The 21,849-nt window shown below is 40.8% G+C and overlaps 1 protein-coding gene across 7 annotated transcripts in view; it reads right to left on the reverse strand.

The window, feature by feature from the left end:
- The window catches only part of gabra1 (gamma-aminobutyric acid type A receptor subunit alpha1), a 314,765-nt gene extending 298,983 nt beyond the window's left edge, over positions 1–15,782 (reverse strand). Inside the window, exons 1-9 of one of the 7 annotated variants that reach the window (XM_010795049.1) lie at positions 15,542–15,782; positions 14,031–14,177; positions 13,166–13,268; positions 9,167–9,279; positions 8,079–8,146; positions 6,121–6,341; positions 4,720–4,802; positions 3,441–3,584; positions 2,428–2,580 (exon numbers count right to left, since the gene is read on the reverse strand). In XM_010795049.1, coding sequence (XP_010793351.1) covers positions 2,428–2,580; positions 3,441–3,584; positions 4,720–4,802; positions 6,121–6,341; positions 8,079–8,146; positions 9,167–9,279; positions 13,166–13,268; position 14,031 — 886 coding nt within the window. In that variant the 5' untranslated portion in view covers positions 14,032–14,177; positions 15,542–15,782. Of the gene's footprint in view, positions 1–2,427; positions 2,581–3,440; positions 3,585–4,719; positions 4,803–6,120; positions 6,342–8,078; positions 8,147–9,166; positions 9,280–13,165; positions 13,269–14,030; positions 14,178–14,531; positions 14,619–14,703; positions 15,033–15,482; positions 15,506–15,541 lie in introns of those variants that run through there. The other 6 variants (XM_010795050.1, XM_010795053.1, XM_010795051.1 and 3 more) reach the window with 6 other exon arrangements.
- Between the last annotated feature and the right edge of the window lie 6,067 nt (positions 15,783–21,849).

The raw sequence follows: 21,849 nt of genomic DNA on the forward strand, positions 1-21,849 counted from the left end.
CTGACGCTCAGTGACCTGCTCAGGTAACACAGATACACTCCTGAAGGTCAAACAGCTGATAGACTCCTGAAGGTCAAACAGCTGATAGACTCCTGAAGGTCAAACAGCTGATAGACTCCTGAAGGTCAAAGAGCTGATAGAAACCTGAAGGTCAAACAGCTGATAGACTCCTGAAGGTCAAACAGCAGCTACAAATCAAAATTATGAGATAAAAGACAAAAAAAATAAGAGACCAAATTCAGAAAAAAAGACAAAAATATGAGATAAAAGAAACAGCTCTGAAAAAAAGACCAAATTATGAAAAAAATACAAAATTATGAAAAAAGACCAAATTATGAAAAAAGTCATAATTATGAAAAAAAGACAAAATAAAATTTAAAAAAAGACCTAAAAAAGAAAAAGGCCAAATTCAGAAAAAAGACTTTAAAAAAAAAACAAATTATGAAAAAAAATGTAAATTCTAAAAAAAATGTAAATTCTGCAAAAAGACCAAATTATGAAAAAAAGACAACATTCTCAAAAAAGACCAAATTAGGAAAAAATACCAAATTATGAAAAAATACCAAATACTGTATTGTCCCCGTAAGGAAATGTGTTCTGGACTCCGTCCTGCAGCTCAGCATACATGTACAAACATAGTGGACATTAAGAGATATATCATCAGTCATACACCGTTTGAACAAACCCAATACACAGACGCACGACCCTCATGGCCAACCGGCTCGATTGAGAGGGAGATGTGACTCTGTTTCCAGGTTGGTGAACGAAGGCCACGTCCCATACGTCAACGCTTACCAAGACCTCCCCGAGGAGATGAAGCTCGAAGGCAAGGACGCTCTCATCTTCAGAGTGCAGGTCAGACACTGTGTGTGTGTGTGTGTGTGTGTGTGTGTGTGTGTGTGTGTGTGTGTGTGTGTGTGTGTGTGTGCGTGTGCGCGCGCATGTGTGCACATCCTGCATTCATGTAATCTCATGAAGCAGAACCAGCAGTGATAGCATGAGGGACACACACATGCCCTAGATAGTTGTTCGAATCTAATCTAGGCCATCCTCATTTCCCCTCGACACGTGACGGGCACCGCAGGTAGCTTGCGGTGACACATGAAGATACTCACAACTCACACAAACAGACACCGAGACATTGCAGGAGTAAAAAAACATGCTGGAGACTGCGGAGCTGCAACATTTGGCGTCTGAATTATTTTTTCGGTGAAAGCTCCTTAAGTAATAGGCAAAGGGAGACACTGCCGTCCATGAGAAGAGGAGAGAGAGGGAGAAAGAGAGAGAGAGAGAAAAGAAAAGAGGAAGAAAGAGTGCAGGGTGAGGTAACTCAAGGACATTCTGCCTGCTGCTGCTGTTCTTTGCTGCTACAGAGCATGCTGCAGACTAGCAAGAGCTTTCCTTTTGGGCGGTATTATGTAAGACCTTAGTGTGACAGGCAGACAGATACACACACACTCACATACAGACACTTGCATACACACGTCCAAACACATGTGCACAACACACATAGGCCAGTCAGTGCGCACACACACACACACACACACACACACACACACACACACACACACACACACACACACACACACACACACACACACACATTGACACACACTTACATCACAAACGCGCACACACTTGTAGGCAAACATTCCGAGCACGTAAATCCAAATTCACACTGAGCCTTGTGCTTGAATTTCTACCGCAGCCAGCCACCACTGATTAAAGCTCTTGTTCCCCTCACTGGTACAGAGACAGAGGAGAATAGAGTGGAACTATCGTACAATGACGTTTGGACTGAATAGGCAATATATCCCGTCTTTTTTTTAACATTTAATATCCTTTAAGGGAATAGTTTGACATTTTGGCAAATACGCTTTCTAGCTTTTTTGCCTAGGATTAGATGAGAAGATTGATACCACTGTGTTATCTCTGTGAGGTTGCCAGGCAACCAGCAGAGACACCAGGAAGACACTGTGCCCGTCCACTCTTCATGAAATTGTTACAGCATGTTGTCCTATTTTCATTTATATTCCATTTGAGTCAAGAAGCTCTTATTTAAAAATTAAATCAGATAATGTCAGAGTGATTTATGAAATAATGGATACTTTTTGTATCTCAGTGATATCTTTTTTCCAACCATGCAATATGTTTTAGTATTATGTAACATTTTCTATCATTGGGCAACAATAACACTGGTGTAAAAACTGTGATGTAACCATTGTGAGGTCAAACCCTTACATCATTTCATGCGTTGATTTAATTATGACTCTAATTTAGTTTTTAGTCTTTCTCAACAGCATGCCTGATGTCAAGCCATCATGTCTTTCACATCTATTTTCTCCACAACCAGATTTGAAAGCATCTGATGAAGTGCTTATTTCTCAAGCCACAGATGTTTAGAAGTGAGAAGAGCAGACAACTCACCAAAGACAGTCCTGGCAGGGACAGACTCTCTGTTGAGCCAGAAAGACACTTGGGAGAGGATGACTGTCATGATGCAGGGTAGATATGTCTGGATCACAAAGTAACCAATTTTCCTCTTCAGGTGGAAGTGGGTTGTCATCACGACATACTCTCCTGTAGTGGGCAGACAAATTAAGTCAGAAAGAATGCACAGATACACTTTCAAATATATATGTTTTGGACATCTATTGTACTAGGGTTGTTTAAATGGATTGCTGTGCTCAGTTTAAGTATAGTTGAGATATATTGGCATAGTTGTGGGTGTCATTCGTGAGAACAACTCAATACCAAGGCATGATCCATTTCATTAGGCAGTTACACCGGGTCGAACATATAATATGACTGTCAGAGGACCAGCACCGGAGGTTTATGTTATGGGTAAGGGTTATAGAAATATGTTGAGGCTTTTGAGGCTTTCAAAAGACGTAAATAACTGGAACAAATACAAAATAGAATGACTTTACACATCAGCATTGCTTATTCAATCAAGCTTAGTCTATGCAGTCACTCGGGAGCTAATAAAGCAAAGCGCAGATTGGGGTCTTGGGCTGTTTTACAGTAAGCATTACTTTCCGCCTGCAGCTAGCGTCACTCCAAACAGGTCACCCATTTTATGCTGTCACAAATTTTTTGCCGCTATCAATGAAGAAAAGAGGAGGTGGAAAAAAGACGTGATGCCCAGTAGGGAAATTATAAATCTAGGGCATGGCATGTCATTTGTAAAGTGTCAAACTGATGCCACTGACATTGCAGATGAACTGTTGCAGCTGTGTTGAATGAACAGTTTCAGACCGGTAGTTGGTGAAGTGATTAGTTTCTGTGTAAATGTTTATGTAGGGAACGTCTTTCTACTGAGCTTTTTTGACTGGCCAATGCAGTGTTAACATTGAAATAAGGTTAAATCTGTAAACTCAAATGCATTTTTTATGTATTTCACACCATTCTGATCACATTGTTACATAACTAAAACCTACCTGTGCTGGACTGCACCACACCAGAATTCACATGCTGCCCCATCAGATCGTACTGGTTTAATCTGGACCCATCCTCCGCCACCACCACGGACTGGTCGGCCCCTCTGGTCCACACATACACCACCTCTGCTTGAGTGTAGGCATCTGGAAGGAAGAACGGAGCAAAAACCTATAAATTATTTTGCTGCCAGTTGTCTGTTGTCACGTGGTGCCTTGCGGGTTATATTTTTGGAGTTGCTAGGGATGCCATTTGAAGAAAGAAAATAGGACACATCTAAAGTGCGGTTCTCCACTAAAATCCCCTCGTTCCATTTTACCTCATCTTGTCTTCTCTCATCTCATCTACTCTACTCTCATCTTAATTCTACCTGTCTTGTCTCATTTTGCTACTCAAGCACATTCTTTTCTTGAGTGTTTGCTAACGTCATCTCCACTGATTTATGTAATACTCCTCAGGTAATGCTGTCTCATATTTTGCTGTCCTTTTTTAAAACATTTAAGCATGCGTTGATGTGATGTATTTTCACATCACGTCATGTCGTCCCTCTACTTGTAAGAAAACAAACAAACAAACAACCTCCCAACAGGACAACATGACCTTAAAACAGCAAAGTCAGTCTTGTCTCCCCTCCGGCCACCCAACCTGTCAAAGCCGCAGTGTGGCTCGACCACTGCAGAGGAAAGGATGGCTCGACTGCAGACTGCAGCATACGGAAGAGGGCTCATCACTGAAATATTTAGGGAGTGAGTTCAATTTAAAGGGGGGTTGATGCTAGGTCCTCTCACTCACGCTGTGCAGCTGTCTGAAGAATGGTACAGAGACATTTTGACGTTCACTTCTCTTTCACTTTCGCAGTTTTTTTTGCATCTAGCTTTTCTCTCCGTTCTTGTCTGCGGCCTCAATCACTCTATATCTTGTTATGTCTTCTTGACGGTGATGCAGGGTAGGGGTAGCTGTCAGCGGTGAGCAGCTGGTGTGATGTTCTGGAAACGTTACAAAGAGTGCTGCCTCGGATAAACGCAGCTCTGTGCGCTGCACGCCTGCCAGGGTCTTGCAGGGTCTTTCAGGGCCTGGCAGAGTTGAATGGGGGGGCCAGAGGGGACTTGGCGGACAGTTCTTCTGGGAGAACAGCTGTTACCACACTGTCACCTCTTATCTGGGACTGGTGCGGGCTCACGCTTCCAGTTAGATGAAGTAGTGACAGCGTGTCAGAGAGGCATGTGTCTGTGTGGTGTGCATTTGTATGTAAGGTTGTGTGTGAGTGCAGCGGCCACTTACAGCTGCCAAATTTCAGTGGACAAGCATGGGCATCCATCGGGAAGTCTTCCAGGTGCATGGGACATTCTGCTCTTACTGTAAGCCTAGAGAGATTCATACAGACATGGAGAGTGAATTAGAAAAAAACTAAACCGTAGCAAGCAAATAAGAAAAGAACAGCAAAGCCAGTAAGAAAGAAAGAAAGAAAGCGACCATGATGTCAAAAGGATGAAGAAGAGGATTGGAAGAATTAGGGCACAAAAATGACAATTCAAATTCAAGCCCCACAAACATGTAATATATTACTTATTTATTTTTCTAAATCTCTGCACCAAACAGTTAAACAGCAGCTATACTTTACCCAAACCCACGGAAACGCTCCAGCTCCCTGAGCTGTGGGTTTCTATTTCCTGACAGCTTGGTGAAAAACAGCTCGTCAGGCCACCCGTGACACACTAATCTCCCATCCATCCCTCATCTCGTTCATCTGTGACAGCAATATGGGCTCCGCCTCCACCCCCTCCCCCTGCTGGATAACATGCTAAAACAAATGTTTTACAATCCTTGACTCAGACACCTCACATTAGCATCACCCTGCAGTGTGCGTCAAGGTTTGTGCCGTCTCTGAGGCTTTTATTTACCCGCATTCTGCTGAAGGATACAGAGGTGCCACGACTTGTTCTAAACTCAGCTCAGCTGGTCATACACCTTATCTTCCTGCTCGCAACTGTCCCGTAGAATCCCCAAAGTAATAAATCATGACAGGATAAAACTATTTCATTTTTCCTGGTGAACACTACAATGGAAAAATGACATTGTTGTGTAGTATGTGGTGCACAGAACTTCTAAATGGCTGACCATAATCTTAGAACAATACGTAATATAAAATGATATATAAAATAGAGAGAATATACATTTAGAAGACTAATGAATCATCTTTGTGTGAGAAGGACAGTATGCAGCACTATAATAATACTGCCTTTTTTTTACAGATAGAAGCAATCTACCTCAGAAAATGTACTCAATGAAAAATGTTTAATAAATACAATAGCCTTTTCATTTTAGACCTATTAATAAATTGCATTTTAAACAACCAAGATTAAAACCAACAGTAAAGCCAGAAAACTGCCAGAAATCTTCTAAAATGTCCAAAAACTATTAAGAACACATCAATAAACATGACCCTTTGACTGGGTGACACTTTCCTTCTTTTCCATGCATACAGTATAGGCACTGAAATGTATCATTACTCAATTGCACATACATTGCTCTGGTGCCACAAATACGTAGAAGCACACCACTTGTGTATTTACCCACAGCTGAAAAATGGTGCCTACAGAATGCACTATTTCATTCAGTTTGAGTAACATAAGACTTTCAGCATCAGCTCTAAAGCAGTTTTTTTAAATCTAGTCAGCCTACCTCATGGTGTACAGCAGAGTTCCTTCCTCTGTAATTCGCAGCAGCTTGTTCGGCATGGTCATGTTGTGAGCCACGGACTTCTTGCCGTTGTGGAAGAAGGTATCGGGGGTCCAGATCTTGCTGGCCATCAGGTTGTTGAGACGTAGCACGGCCATGGGGCCTTTGAACTTTAACCTTTCATCCTTCCAGCTCTGTCTGAAGAAGACATCAATAGTGTACTCCTACGGGTGCACAGTAAGGGGTAAATAAATATAAAAGTCAAGAAGGAAACAAAAAACATCCCCCCCAACCCGGTAGCTGTTTTATTTCCACCTCCATCTACTGCTGCTGGCTCAAGATGCTGAGTAACCTTATTTTTCTACTTTTTTTGCAATGTTTCTTTTTCTGTTCCTCATGTCACTTTGACTTTCTCATGTTAGCCTTGGCCTTGTTTCCCTGCTGGTAGCTGTCTCTTCATGTTAAAGCCTTTGAAAAATATAGGGAGGATCTTGTGGACAGAGGTGCATGGTTTCCTGGCTGGTATCTTTTATAAAAGAATGCCTCTAATGTTAAGTATAGTAATTGTTCTCTATTTTTATTTAGTTATATGTTTGGTTGCTTTTTCCATTAAATGTTGACACCATTTTGACACAATTATGTGTCAGTGCAATGGCATGTATGCAAATGGGGCATTGTTTGGAAGTGCCAAACATGATCATTGTTAGCATTTGTCTTTAGGGAAACTTCTTCGCTTAGTAATCTAAATTATAATGGACACAAAAAGGAAGCACTGGACAACAAAATTAGGAAGACGTTTCATTTTGAAGGCAGCTAATGACTATAGCTGAGAGCAGATTCTAATGGTTCCACATGACTGCCCGGCACAGTAAAGAGAGGCTGTAAAAATTACAGCCCAGCCTGTTTCTCTTTTGTTCTCTTATTCCCCCATTCCACTTGGCCCACGTAAGATAATTAGTGTGAGCTGAAACAGAGCTTTGAGGTAATACAGGGGGATAGGGAAAGGCTGGAGATGGAGAAATTGTTCTTCGGCTTTCCATCTGGCCTTATAACACAGCAGAAAAACTGTCCTGGCCCGCATGTCAGCCACTGCAATTAACTGAGATTATGTCAAATAGAGAACCACACTTCACGTGCAGATAACAGAAGTCCTTTCTTTTTTTAAAGCGGTAAAGGAGAGGCAGTGAGACATTTGGATGAGATTAATTGGTTTCCAGTGCAGAGAGTAAAGATCAGATCATGCTCATGTTGGAGCGGCCCACAGCTTTTTTTGAAGGTAGCATACTGAAGAAGACTAAACAAAACATAAATATGATGACTCATATTTTTAGGTAGCATTTTATTTCAATATGGAATCGTAGCTTATTATTTGTATTGCCATCTACTGCCAAATCATCTCACTATTCTGTAATGACTAGAAAAATCCATTCGGAATATGATAACAGCTTGAATTTCAAAAATAAAGGCAATATAACACATATGTTGTGCTATGTTTGCCCTGTAATTACTTTTACTTTACAGCACATTCAGTACTTCAATTTTAATATATTGTTAGTTAGCTCTGTCATTTTTAGTAGAGACAGATCAGCATATGTGTAGACCCGAACATTATTAGTATTATTATTATTTATTTTTTACATTAAACTTTTTTTTAAAACTTGTTTAGGGTCAAATTTTAAAGCATATATCAACATCCACATAAAAGTCACATGCAGTCGTATTAACGAGACGGGGTGGCATTTATGTAGAGCTGGGTTACGAATCATGCACAAGGAAATACATTTCACACATGTAACAGTTTTATTAACAAATCAGGAGTTAATGGAATCAATCATCAAATGAATACTTATTTGACAGTTTACACAACAGTCTGCCTGGAGAGTTTATAAGACAGGGGTGAGGGTGGAGGAACAGGGAAAGGGGGCAACTGGTGACATTTAAAGAATCAAAAAGAGTCTTACCATCTCATGATCCGAAACTGGCCCAATACTAGTCACGAAAATGTCAGTCTTGACTTCAGTTACACGCTCTGTTGAAGCAGGAAATTGCCAGAGTGAGTGACTATCAGTGGCATTCATTAGCCCCTAACTACCTGTTAATACAAGCCTACCTGGCTGTAGCCTCTGATCCATTCAACATTATGTAACACATTTACACACACATAAATTGGAAGAAAATAAAAACACACCACAATAAAAACGTCCATTTTGTAGATCGATAACCATTTCTGCTGGTATTGGTTTCAGTGTCAGCTCCATTACCGGGCCAGTGGTTCAATCCCTTCATAAATGTGCACATTGCTGTGTTACTGAATATATACCACTCTGGTCCCATAATACTGTTAACCGAAATGGGTCTACTGGGGATTCAATTGGAGTTGGTGGCAGAGGCGATGCATGGGTTAGAGTTGGTTTCTTGCGATTCTGAAACTAAAATACGACAGCATGATTTATGAATGATACCTATCATAATCCATAATTTCTTTCCCTCAGCTGCTGAACTTTTAGCAGGCTTGGTTTTATTCGCCTGTCGGTTTGATGCCTGCTACATCGCACTGTGCAGTCCTCTGCGTCCTTCACACACCAATTCTCACATTATCTCTCCTCTTTTTTCCCTTTTACTTTGTTCTTTCCTATTCTCTATTTTTCTCATGTTCCATTATCTGGATCTGTCTCAGTCTCCCTGACATTTTGTTTCTCTCTCTTACAATGGTCAGTTGACAATAGAGTGAAGAGCAGCCCACACGATGAAATGCCATTCACTGTGTTATATTAGAAGTCCTGGCTTTATGGCAATTCATTGTTTTACAAAAGCTGCAGTTGAAGAATGAGTCTCCCGTTCTTTTTTTCAATTATCACACACACACACACAATCTGACAGTCAAAGCAAACCCACCTCCACAAGATGTAGTCATGTGGAGATTTCTATTTGTAGTCATGTGAAAATAAAGTTATTTGTAGAGGTTTTTTCCAATGACATTTGAAAATTAAATGGGTAGAAATTAAAAATATTCAAACAGTCACTGTGAGGGAAAAAAGGGTTTACTGACCTCCCAGTCCTGGCCTGAGGCGATTGTCATAGCCATCTAGAAGGCTGTCTAAGATCTTGGTGAACACTGTAGTGTTATCTTTCTGTTCATCTGTCATGCCGTTCGTCCCAGAGCTGGCAAAGCAAAGAATAAGATTTAAAGTCATCACAGTTAGAGTCCAAAACCACATTCAAAACTGCCAAAAGAGTAAGAACAAACCCTGAATATGAATCATACTGTATATCAAAGACAAAAAAGAAAGATCCCTGCTTTGTAGTTAGCAGGACAGCTCTGTTGAAAAAATGGACAAAATTGCCGCATTTTACTGTTGTCGCCAAAGGGCAGATAATCCTGTATTATCCCTTCGGAAAGTGTGACGAGTGTTAAAGTTATTTTCATCCAAATGTGAAAATGGGCATGCAACACATGAGCGTGCACCCACGCACAGACACAATCTCACAGAGAGAATAGAGAAATTATAATACATTATTTATACCATAATATGGTCTTTCAGACCACAAAGGCCTTGCTGAATGTGCTTTATGCACAACATGAATCAAAATGCTAAGAGCAATACCAAAAACAGTGACAATCAGTAATTGCAAGAGCAGAGTTTGCAGCATCTGCCCGCATAAATATTTCAACGCACTCATAATCAGGAATATGGCCCCTAATTACATTTTATTTTATTTGTGTGTTCTCACACCCGAATAAAGGAATGCATAGGCTTAGGGTCTACGCACAAGCTTTGGTACATACCATCCATATGTTTGCATGTGGGTTAGGGCTGATAATAATCAGATGAAAGTCTCTCACTAGGCATTGTATGCCTCTAAGCAATCATCCTCTCCCTCTTTTTATGCCAATAGCATTTGGTTTGATTGCATCCTAAATAAACAGAAAGTGTTTGGAAACAAGCTCTGCAAGCTTAACTGCTCCAAGGAGAGGGAGAGGTCATCAAGATTATTTAGCAGGGACCTGCAACGGGAGGGTTGGAAAAGTAGGAGGGAGGGAAAGTGGCTTCTGGAGAAACATGTGAGTAAAGCTCCAAAGAAAGACAAAGAAAATAAAAAAAGATGGGAGATAAAAAAGATGGATGTGAGGCGGATAAAAGGAAGAAGAGCGAGGTTGGGAAAAGCTTAGGAAATTAAAGTGGGTAGTGCAAAAACAGTTCATGTTCAAAGCTGTTGGATTGAACATGAGCCGCTAAAAATGTTTGCTTTCTAAATAAGGCTGCCACATCCGCGTCACACATGGATTTGTATAAAAATGGTTAATGTGTATCTCTCAGCAACCGATTTTGCTCAATTTGCAAGCGTCCTTCCATCTGCCAAAAAAAGGCAACTATCTGAGCCAGCATTTAAACTGTGGAAACTGCAAAGAGCAATTTTGTTTAACGTCAGGCTTGAAGGTAACAGCTTTGAAATATTCGCATTCAAAACAATAACTGGTCTGTTTTGTTTTGTTTGATCTTGGTAGCAAATTATGTATATACAAAAACATAACTTGCATCCATTGACAGGCTAAAATAAAACACAATCTCCTCTTCCCTTCCTTATTGTAATTTTCCCCTATGTGGGACGAAAAAGGAATTCTGATTCTGATTATTATTCATACTTTTTATATTCATTAAGGCAATTTTTATTTGCCCTATATCAGAACAAAACACCAAAGCAGTTTTTGGTCCGCTCCAAGGGTTACAGTCCTTTTGTAGTTCTCTCCACCAACCGAGAAAAAAAAACAGGATGTCCTGTATTTCTTTGAAGTTCAACAATAATTAAAACATACTTAAATACACGAAAATACAAGGAAAACAAATCAATGTCAAAAAAAGTGATTAATAATCAGTGGAAAAAACACTTTTTATAAGGTTTATTAATCTTTGACCTTGCAGTCTTTGAAGGAAAGGCTGCTGTTTTTTTCATTGGTTTAAGGTACTGACAAGTCATAATCTATAGTAGAAAGCAACCATGTTACACATTAGGAACTGATGGAATAACACATGGCTTTTTTTAAAGATAGACATTTTTTTCACAGTGTAAATGGGAAATACAGGTGGTTGGGGGTTGTATGTCAAGGACAAGAAAAGAAAGCAGAGAGGAAAGGTGATGTGGAAGAATACACATGTTTATCAGCCAGGGGCCACTTCCTCATAAAACATTGTACACCATCCCCATCTACAGGTCATCTGAACAGCAACAGTGCCGTTCACACTCACTTTGCCAATGTCTCTCTTTCACTCTCTCCCCTTTTCTCCATTTGACTGTACATCTCTCTCTCTCTTCCTCCCTCTCAGTCCCCTTCGCTCTCGTCACTCGGATATCTAATTATAAGGCAATTTCTTTCGTTGGCAACATACTGTAGCAGAGTGCCAGGTCTTCCTGATTACCGTGTCTTGTTGAAATCCCCCAAGGTGTGTACGTCTGTGTGTGTGTGCGTGTGTGTGAGATTCTGTATTTGACTTCAAAAGAGGGACTGGATTATACAGTAAATCTTTCGGTGATTATTGCTTTGCAGTTTGCAGTGACAGTTCCCCAATAAAGTAATCAGTACTTTTACATTTCCTCTAATGTGCTCAACATTCAGCACATCAGACCCAGTAAATCATACCTTCCATTTGTTAGTCAGTATCCAAAACCTTAGCTACAACTTTAATTAATCAGTTAAATCAAACCAGTGGGAAATCATGACGTATTGTAGTTCATCATACATTTAAAATAGGACAGGTTCCATCTGTGTTCTGCTCTTGCTCAGGGCGTGTAAGATGAAACATGTACTGTGTACTATATGCATGTGTGTTTTTTGTGGCGTAGTTGTTGTCACTAAGAGAGAAGCGAGCTGGTCCATCTCAAGACATCGCCATTCAAGTGAACTGCCTCTGACAGTTCTACTGAATAATTCAACCATGCAGAAAAGCCTGATCTCTTGAGTCTCTCCAAGATTACGAAAGAGCTCAAATGATCTCATGCCATTGCAACAGCTAATGAATTGCATGTTTGGTGTTTTATTTTTGACTGTAAATAGTCTGCGTTCGTATTTAATGTAGGGTTCAATGTCAAAATGATCCACGTTAATCCAAAGAGTGTTGTCAGATTAGGATATTTTGAGGTTTGCTACATAGGAATGGCTGCCCAGCATTTGACTCCAGTGGGAATTAATGCAGTTGCGGACATATGACAGTGAGTTACTGCCCCCTCTTATCCAATCACTCTCCGTCTTTCCCTCAATATGTTTGTCTACTTCTTGTTAGGCGACATCCGACACCTCAGTGTTGACATTGAGATGTGTGTTGGAACATCAACCCTACCATCCCCACAGTCACCGTCAGAAACACGTGCACACATCTTTGCCAATTGCCCCAATGCAACACACATCACCCACTGTTCACAACCCATAAGTCTGAGAACTGAGAATGTAGATGTTGTCCCACAAGACTAGTGAAGGAAAAAAGGGGAGGAAGAAGCTGGGTGGTTGTGATTTTGGCTTCTAACCTCCTCCCTGCGTTGCATTTCTTATTGCCTCCATGCAACTCTAAGCATGGTGTCCTGTGGGGATGCCCCAGTTACAACCACAGTGAATTTGCTTTGTAAGGGTGTAACCCAATATACCGAACACTAGGCAGGAAGATATAATTGAAACTCAGCAGGTGTACCACTATTTGCCTCCTTCGCTGGCCGACTGATTTACTGACATATTTACTAGCAAGTAGACCATTGGCAAGAACTGAGACCAATAATAAACTATAATTCTTCTCCAACAAAAGTGTATTCAACACAAGGTGGTCTTTAGAGTTTACCCTCCAAATGTCACTAGGCGCAATCACATCATTCCATTAACATCTCAATCATATAAACAATATTTAAATCCACTGACCGTTTATCTCTAACTCTACAAAAGGCTTCAAAACCAAATCATATGAAAAGTGTGCATTTCTAGTGTGGCGGTCATATATTTAGGATTATCCAATGATCCTAATGAAACATACATACATGCATTTGTAAATAAAAGTTTTGTTCTTACCTTTTCCCACCTAGAACGCTGTTGGCCACAAGTAAGGAAGCCCACAGACACAGAAAGGCCGTCCTGCTCCGTCCACCCATAGTTGCAATATGAGGACCTTTCACTGTTGGAGGTCAAAGAGAGGGATAATTGACATCATTACCAAGTCATGTGAGTTAATGTTCCACCATTAACACAAACATCTCTTCTCTTCAAGAGTCAACAAACATGCAGATGTGTTAAACACAAACAGCTATTGTGTAGATAAAGGCTTGTTCCTTAAAAGATTAGGCTGTTGGTCCCTTGCTCTTAATTCACAGATTCGTTGACAGCACATGAATCAAACCAAATGGCCCTGCCAAATGCATTGGGCCATCACATGCCACTTGACACACGCACCCGCCAAAGATTTCACATCATCATTTTAAACGATGTGTCACATTGACAGACACCATAACTATGTGGGGGATCGAATTTAAATAGCAGCTCAGCATTTCGACCATCAGAAAGGGACCCAGTGGAAAAACGACTTTCATAACTGACGCGCACAACACACGCATACGATATGGCTGCATCTGTAGCGCATAATAATTAAGACGAAATAAGAAGGCAACACATCATCGACCACATAACACCCTGTGTGAGCTCGTAGCACCTGTACACAGCCTCCTCTAATGCCCTGCAATGTGAAAAGCGCGTTACCGCAATATCAAACCAAATCCACCTAAAAAAACAGCGTTCGCGTCCTCCTCAATCATTAGCAATAATGTCAGCCGGTTCATAAAGTATGTAAGCAATTAGCCTGCTCTACTTTGCATGCAAAACACATTTACGGGCCATTTTTGAAGGGATAATCGATGTGTCCACGCAAAGACCAATTACTTACTTATAGAAAAGCGCTAAACCATTTCACACACGACCACAGAATCCTGCCGCGAAACACAGCCCACATAGAAGACAATGCCCCTGCGACTTGCTTGTGATGTTCCAAGGTGCACTGGAAGTGGATGGGAGTCAGTGGACGTACAATGATCTGATAAAATGAAATAAAAATGAAATAAATCCTTTGGTTGACAAGGATTTGACAAAGCGGGGATGATGCAGATTAACGATTGGATCAGAAAATCCCGCACAGGCACACTTTCTAAGTTATTCAGAGGAAATGTCACCCTCTTCCCTACAATACATGCACATAGTCGAGCTGGGTAGAAATTAAGCATGCAACTGGCATCCCTGCAAGGTTGCTCTAAATGCATGCATGGCGATCCAATTGGTGCGTGGCGGAGTAATTAAGCAAATGTACGTTGATGCTGTTTTATTCTGAGCGCCGTCCGTGATGCTGTCTCCCGTTTAAAACATCAAATGGTTCTTCTTTGCCATAACATACCCGTTAAACGATCGTAATTTCGACGGCGAACTCCCCTTCTCCCCAATAAAACTCGTCTTCGTTTCTAGCGGTGTCCAGCAACACAAACCATCCCTTTCTAAATCCGAGTGTTACTCCCCTCTCTCCTTCTTCTGCCTGATAAAAAGGCAAGAAAATTGAGAATATCACTTACAGCTGACGAGTCGGGGTATATTCGGTGTCCGCTGGCTATATCCCCAAACTTTTGAGAATATCTTTTCTAGCCGGACTGAATGAGAAAGATCCTCTGTGATCTCAGATCTGACGAATTTTAGCTTGAGGCTGGAGAAGCGGCTGCTGACGATATGCGCAGGTCTCTCTCACTGTTCATTGGTGCTGCTGTAGTGAGTTGAACTCTCTCAGTCTGTCGGCAACAAAAAAAAAATTCCACTAAACTAACACATCTGGTCTATGGACCGAGGTCCCTATCCAAAATAACGGTTAGTTCATCAATAGTGCCTGTAAATAAAGTGCATGGCAAACAGACTGTGTCCAAGCGCAGACCATTTAATTTTGGAATAGGCTGAACCAACCTAATATAAAGACTAGCCCGCCCATTTTATATGCAGCACAATTTAACTTCCACTGCTGTCGCCCCTAATCTCTTTTTAGTGGCTGCCATACAAAAATCATCTTACATTTTCAACTGGGATCCCTTGTTTTTTCCCCATCGCGCTTTCTCTGTCTCGCTCCGATACGTGATGATTTCCGAAGAGATAAAACTGACATACATCAAAAGATCGTTGAAAAACCCAAGACAGCTAGGGCATCTAATGGACATGAGTAACAGTAATAAAACGGACAGTGACTATTTACGATGAAGCAAAAAAGAACCGAATGAAACACGAATGGATTACACGGCATCGGATACGCGCGCACACAAGCAAGGGGAAAAGACACCTCCAAAATGTAAAGAAAATCGTGTTCCCTCACCAGCTTGCACTAATGAGACGAGCCTCTCTCTGCAATAAAATCCTCTTCGAATCACTCACCGTATCACTCACCGTCTCCTAAAAGCCTGCGTTTCGCATCGAGACAACCGCACTGTGTCTCAGTTTACAGCCAAATATTCTGCTGCTACAGCCGCGCCACTCCACACTGAGCTGAGAACGGCGAGGAGCGCTGAGCCGCGTGCATCTGCAAGGCAGGGGGAAAAAAAATTGGGCTGATGATACCCAGCGTATATTTTTGTAGTCATCTGCGTATTTCAAGTTAAACTACAAATCAGAAGACATTTTCATCTCCAAGGACTACAGCAGGAGGCATAAGGGGAAAACAAGGACATTATTATGGGCAGTTTATATCACATCAGTGTAATTCATGGTTGCATAAGCCTCCTATAAATCCCAGCTGTTGATTTGGGAATGCTTTTGAAAGAGGAAAAACTCATTTTTCGCCTTCAGTTCTGACTGGGGGTTTATTTTCTTCAGAGCAGGCATAGTGAGCTGGCAGTGTAGTCACGTCAGTCTGGTCTGCAGTGCAACGTTTCCTCAGTGTGCGTGTTTGTGTGTATGTGTGTTGCCTCCTCGCGCGTATAAGTAGTGGATGAGCGATAGTTATGAGGGACGTCATTGGCTTATGTGCCTCTGTATTCTTTCATCCATCTATCTATTTATCTATCTGAGATTGTTCCACGTTCAGGACAAATATTATAGAAACATTGTGAAATCTTAAAATAATGACAACAATTACAATAAATCAACCCGAATGTTTCACATGGACTTCTCCCCTCTCTTATTGAGATCTTCTCATATGTTGTTCCTATAACCTGATGCTGTGGTTGCACGCGCACATTTCTTGAATAATGACAACAAGAAACCCCTCCACAACCCCACCGAACTCCTCCCGCAGAATTAATGCTATTGTAATGCAAGTGGAGTATCATTTCAAGCTGCTTCCCTTCTCCTTAAAGCCAGACGCAACCGCTGCATGTGACTCGATTTGCCTGTGCGCGCGCGTGCACGTGCGGGCATGCATAACCAACACGTGCCCGCGTGCGAGTTGTGTTGGCGCGCACGCCCGAGACAGATAGTGGAGAGAAGGAAAAAAAGTATATAGCTCTGGACTCTCTGCACGCCTCCTCACGTTTTAATAACCTTCATTTGTGCCAACGAGGAACAGTTATTCGTGGGCAACAAAACACAGCTTTTTCAGAACACTGCAAGTGATCATATAAGACGAAAATTCAGCGATGCTGCTCAAACAAATAGACACCAGCAAAGGCGTCTTGCCCACTAACAGCTCCATCTCTGGGCAGCTGATGGGAACGGAAAGCAAAAGTGTGTGTGTGTGTGTGTGTGTGTGTGTGTGTGTGTGTGTGTGTGTGTGTGTGTGTGTGTGTGTGTGTGTGTGTGTGTGTGTGTGTGTGCGTGCGTGCGTGCGTGCGTGCGTGTGTGTGTGTGTGAGAGAACTAAACTGAAAGAGATGGATGACGATAATTTAGGTGAGAGATGTGCAGGTTATGGATAAATTATCACTCGCAGTGCTTTTACATTTTGAAAGAACCGATATTGACGGAATACGCCCCCCCACCCCCCTTTTCCCTCTGTGTGTATGTATCCATCACGGGGGCCATATGTGCTAATCATTTGTTCCGTTTCACACAAACTTAGTACCAACTGCTGTGAATTCATATTCAGCATCAATATGTGGCAGAGTCAATCTTGTCATAACAACTTTGTGTATTCACACTGAACATCGGTGTCACTCTGTTTTAGGGCATGTTTTTTGTGAATTGTGAATGTGCCCAATCAGCGTTTAATATGTCAAACTTGTGTTTTTTTAGTGTTGGTCCATTTGACCTTTTAAAGGGAAGTCATTCACACTGCAGTTTATATCAGTGTTTTCATGTGAACAAATGCAAGTGCAGAACCATTCGCTCCTTCGGGCGTCCTATAGAGCTTTTATCCGGCACTTAAAGGGATTGTTGACTCTCAAAGCAAAAGTGGCCTTCTGAACACTGGTGACCCTGAAAGGATTTCCTGACCTTTTTGTTATAAGTGAACACAAGGCTTCTAATGACACTGTCACATTCTCAACTAGCACAGATTCTTCAAGAGTGCTGGTCCGAAACCACTCAAAAGGATCTCAACCTAAGATTATCTCAAGCATTAATAGTATATTAAAATGTATAAAAGCAGGGCAGGGCTTTACAGATTTTTCAGTTTTTGTGGAATGAACCACTCTTGAAAAGGGAGGAATTTCTTAACTGGCATGTGATGTCACTGGACCTGGGTTTCCTGAGGCTCTGTTAGTCAGTGGTATGTTGTGGCTCCTGCACGGTCGGGCTGCTCCTCGGTGATGAGGATCTCTATCCAGTATGTAGCAGGTAGTGCTCCCATCTGGCCTCAGACTGAGACTTTAGCAGGCGACATGGATAAACCCAAGTGTAGTTCCCTTCAATTACTGCAGTAAAGCTTGATTTCTGCTTGCCGTTATTTCGCCCCTGAGGCTTTTTCATGTCACAGTGCCAGCAGTCTCTTGAACCCGGTCTTTGTGCCTGCTTAACAGTGTCTCATTCCCTTCGTTTCGAGCTCCCGGTGTCATGTTATCCCTCATCCATCCAATCTGGATCAGGCTAATTGAGACTTTCCAAATGTGTGTTTCAGTGAGGTGCTATGCGCATTTGGTAGCAAAAGGACGAGAAACTCTCACAGCAAAACAATCGGGGATGAACAAAGTTTGGAACCAGTGTGTTTAGATTGCACTTTGACGTCAGTTTCAGAAGTTGATTCTGACAAATTGCAGGGTTTCTATACTTTCAGGCAGTTTTGTGGCTAAAGCCTGTGGTTCCCTTTCTGCAGAGAATTAAGGGTGACTTGCCTCAATCAGTCGTCCTTAGGAATACACCAGGCTGTTGTTAAAGGCAAAAGAGTGCTTCCCCTCTGTGAGCTGCTCTCTGCAATCAGCCATAAGCTGCGTCTCCTCTGAATCACTGTGTCGCACAAGGTCCAGCGTAACACACTCACACACACAGGGGAACAAGTTCCCATTCATACCTACCAGAACATTATATCTCATGTTAACAGACATGCACACATGCACAAATTGTTCGCATACATACAGACTGCATGTGAACACATTAATATAGCTTTACTTTATGTGTACACAATCACAGACCTATACATCTGCTAAAATTGAGAATTTATAACATCTATGGTGAAGAGGTTTAAACAGTTTTTTCTTAAAATAGGATGTTGCACAAATTATGATGTTTTTTATGTTTTTTATGTTTCTTTTAACATTGAATTTCCTATTATTATGAGGAATTATTTTTGCATCAGTGCTGCCAATGTTCAGCATTTATGAATCACTTGTTTCTTTCCCACATGTTGTGCTACAACCACCTACCAGCAGAGTGGGGAACCCATCATTACTGATGTAAACACACATTTAACAGCACTGGAGAGCATAAACCAGTGTTGTTTAATTGTGTATTTAAAGACCTGAGTTTGACACTTCAGATTGTACTTGTTATACCTCATATAAAACAATGCAAGTGCACTAAACTAAATACAAATGTTCAATGGACACAACACAAGACAGTCAAAAAACGTTAATTTAAAATAAGTATTTGACTGAAATGTACAGTGTATACATGTATTGTGGCTAAGCATACTGTACCTGCACATAATCCAGGTCCACCAGCTACTTTTATTCTCACAACTGGACATGAATAGGCAACATAAACAATTCAAAGTATTGTTCTGTGAGAAATAATAATCATTGGAGTAATAAAAGTAAAATGTTATTTTGCAGTGGTCCAAAATAATATCCCAACAGAACTTTAACTTAAGTTAAAGGCTGTGGTAAAGGTTTTGGAATTAGCTTCACACACCGACATCCATCTACTTGGACGCATGCACACACGTGCACAACACAACGCAGGACAAAATGAAGAGTTAAATCCAAAGCTAAAGCTCGGGATTGTCTGGAATTCTCAGCAGGTAACTTCATAATGTAACCATTTTTTATTTCACACTCAAATATTCATGATTGCCAATTAAACGTCATAATTTGTAAACACAATATGTATAAATATTAAAAGGAAGTACACTGCTAAGCCCTAATTTTTGAATATTTGTGCTAAGATAAAGAATTTAGAAGCCTCTCTGCTGCATCTTTGCACCACCAAGTACACACAGTATACTGTGGATTTTCTGTACACCAAGACACCCACAACATGCTATGTCAGCATCTTATCATCACAATGACACCATTTCCAGCAAGGTTAAATGTAACACTTCCCTTTCATGCTATCCAATGCAGTTGTTTCCCACTCATTGTTAGTAAATTCTACCATAGCGTTACATAAACCATTCATATGTACAGTTCTCAGTTGACTCATATAACTCACTTAACTCGCTTCACTGACAATATGAGCATGAGTATATTAGCTGCTTGTGGATACTCAGTATATGTATATGGTCTAAAACTGAAAGATGAAACTGTTTAGAGCTTTGTTTTTGTTTGATGGTACAGTGGATCTGTACATCTCTTGAGTATGCTGGGTTCCCAGTCACTTCATTAAAGCTTTATGGAGCCAGCCTCTAGTGGCCATAAGAGGAAGTGCTTCAGTGAACACTTGGCTTCAGTATTCAACTGTAGTTGCTGCTGCATACATGGATTAACTTTAGACATGTAAATATTAATCAAATGTTTTAAATCATATTAAATGTCATATGTGTTCTCTTCCTGCTGGCCTATGGTTTCTAGCCTTTACATTATTACATCTCATGCTTCTTGGTTTCCGTCCATACTGATTCTTCTTCTCTCCTTCTAAAAACATGAATGTCTTCCCATCAGTACTCTCTACATACAAACAAACAGTACTGTAGTAGAGGGTGAGTGGGGCCATGGAGCAGAGGTAGAACCCACAGCAGCAGCATCACTCTCACTCGTCAGTTTACATAACACTGATTATAACCCTGAGATTGAGCCAACCGATGTGCAACAGTTTAGTTTGGCCCGGGCATTAAAATCTCACTGACCATCTGCCCCACTGCTTAGTTGCTTTCCTTCAAATACTTTCCCTGGACATTGATTCTACCTAGTGAAACTATATGCTCCTGCCACTCAAGAATCCCAGAGCAATGATGTGACTTTATCACAAATGTTGTACTCTACATCACTTGTATAACTAATATTTATCCTAGTTAAGAGTATATAAGAAAGGCAAGTTATGAGCCTAAAAAGCACAAGAGCTTTTGTTCTTAAAGATTGAAGCAATCTATTTTCAATAAAACAACATGGCTGAAAATAAATGTGCACACTTTGCCTGGTTTTAGGCTTAGCTGTCTTTCTGATATTGACTGTATGCCATTACCTAATGTAAACAAAGTCTGTAAAGGGAAACATCACTATTGCCAATACATTTTAATGTCAAAGCTGACTGGCAGGATCAATATTCAATATATCAGGAGCTTAATCAATTGAGGAGACTTTGGGGGGCAAGCTTTTTACTTTGAGTACATCTTAAAAATTGGAAGACATTTGAATGATCAGCGTTGCAGAATGATCATAGACTGATTCTCTTTTTTGATGACCGATACAGTATAAACATGCTGATTGAAAATTATAAAGACCTCTATTTTTAGTATACTTTTACTGTGGGAGTATTTTATTGTTAATTGTATTTCCTCTTGTGTCTAACGCATGTTTAAGCTTGTGATGAAAGACACATTTTGATGATAATGGTTACTTCTCCTCCATATTTTCTCTCCATTCATGTTTATATTTAGCTTACTTTTATAACGCCTGCTCCTATATCCGGATCCCCATCTTACAACATGAAACAGGATGTTTGAATGCCTTGGGCTAGTTGGGTGTTAATTTCAGGACTTCCTGTAATCAGTAAAAGTAAGTGACTTATTAAAGTGACAGCTATATTTTCATTGCGTAAAGCAGGACATGTTTCATATATTCTGATGGTTATTTCTCTGAACAGTACACATCTTTTTACAGCAAACATTACGATCTGTAAATGTTATCGCAGTCACAGACCACACATCTTGATCACCTCTTAGACCACAACAACTCAATTCCAACACCAACCTGCAGTTTGAGATGTTCATTTCTGAACACTTTCTAAGGTTAGCTGACCCTTCAGTGACCATTTCCTTTTCAAGGTCTGTGAGAAATAGTGGCCAGCGATGCAGTCAAGGGTAAACTTACACTAAGTCTCTCTACTTTTTTATGTATCTCTATGACATAAGTAGAGTGTAGTCATGAAATCGAACTGTTGCAAGTGTCACAACGCTAAGAAAAGTGTACTATGTCAGAAGGCATACGGCTAGCTTTG

This window comes from Notothenia coriiceps, unplaced genomic scaffold (genome assembly GCF_000735185.1).
Source record: "Notothenia coriiceps isolate Sejong01 unplaced genomic scaffold, NC01 NC01_scaffold00037246, whole genome shotgun sequence".
In the NCBI taxonomy this organism is placed as follows: domain Eukaryota; kingdom Metazoa; phylum Chordata; class Actinopteri; order Perciformes; family Nototheniidae; genus Notothenia; species Notothenia coriiceps.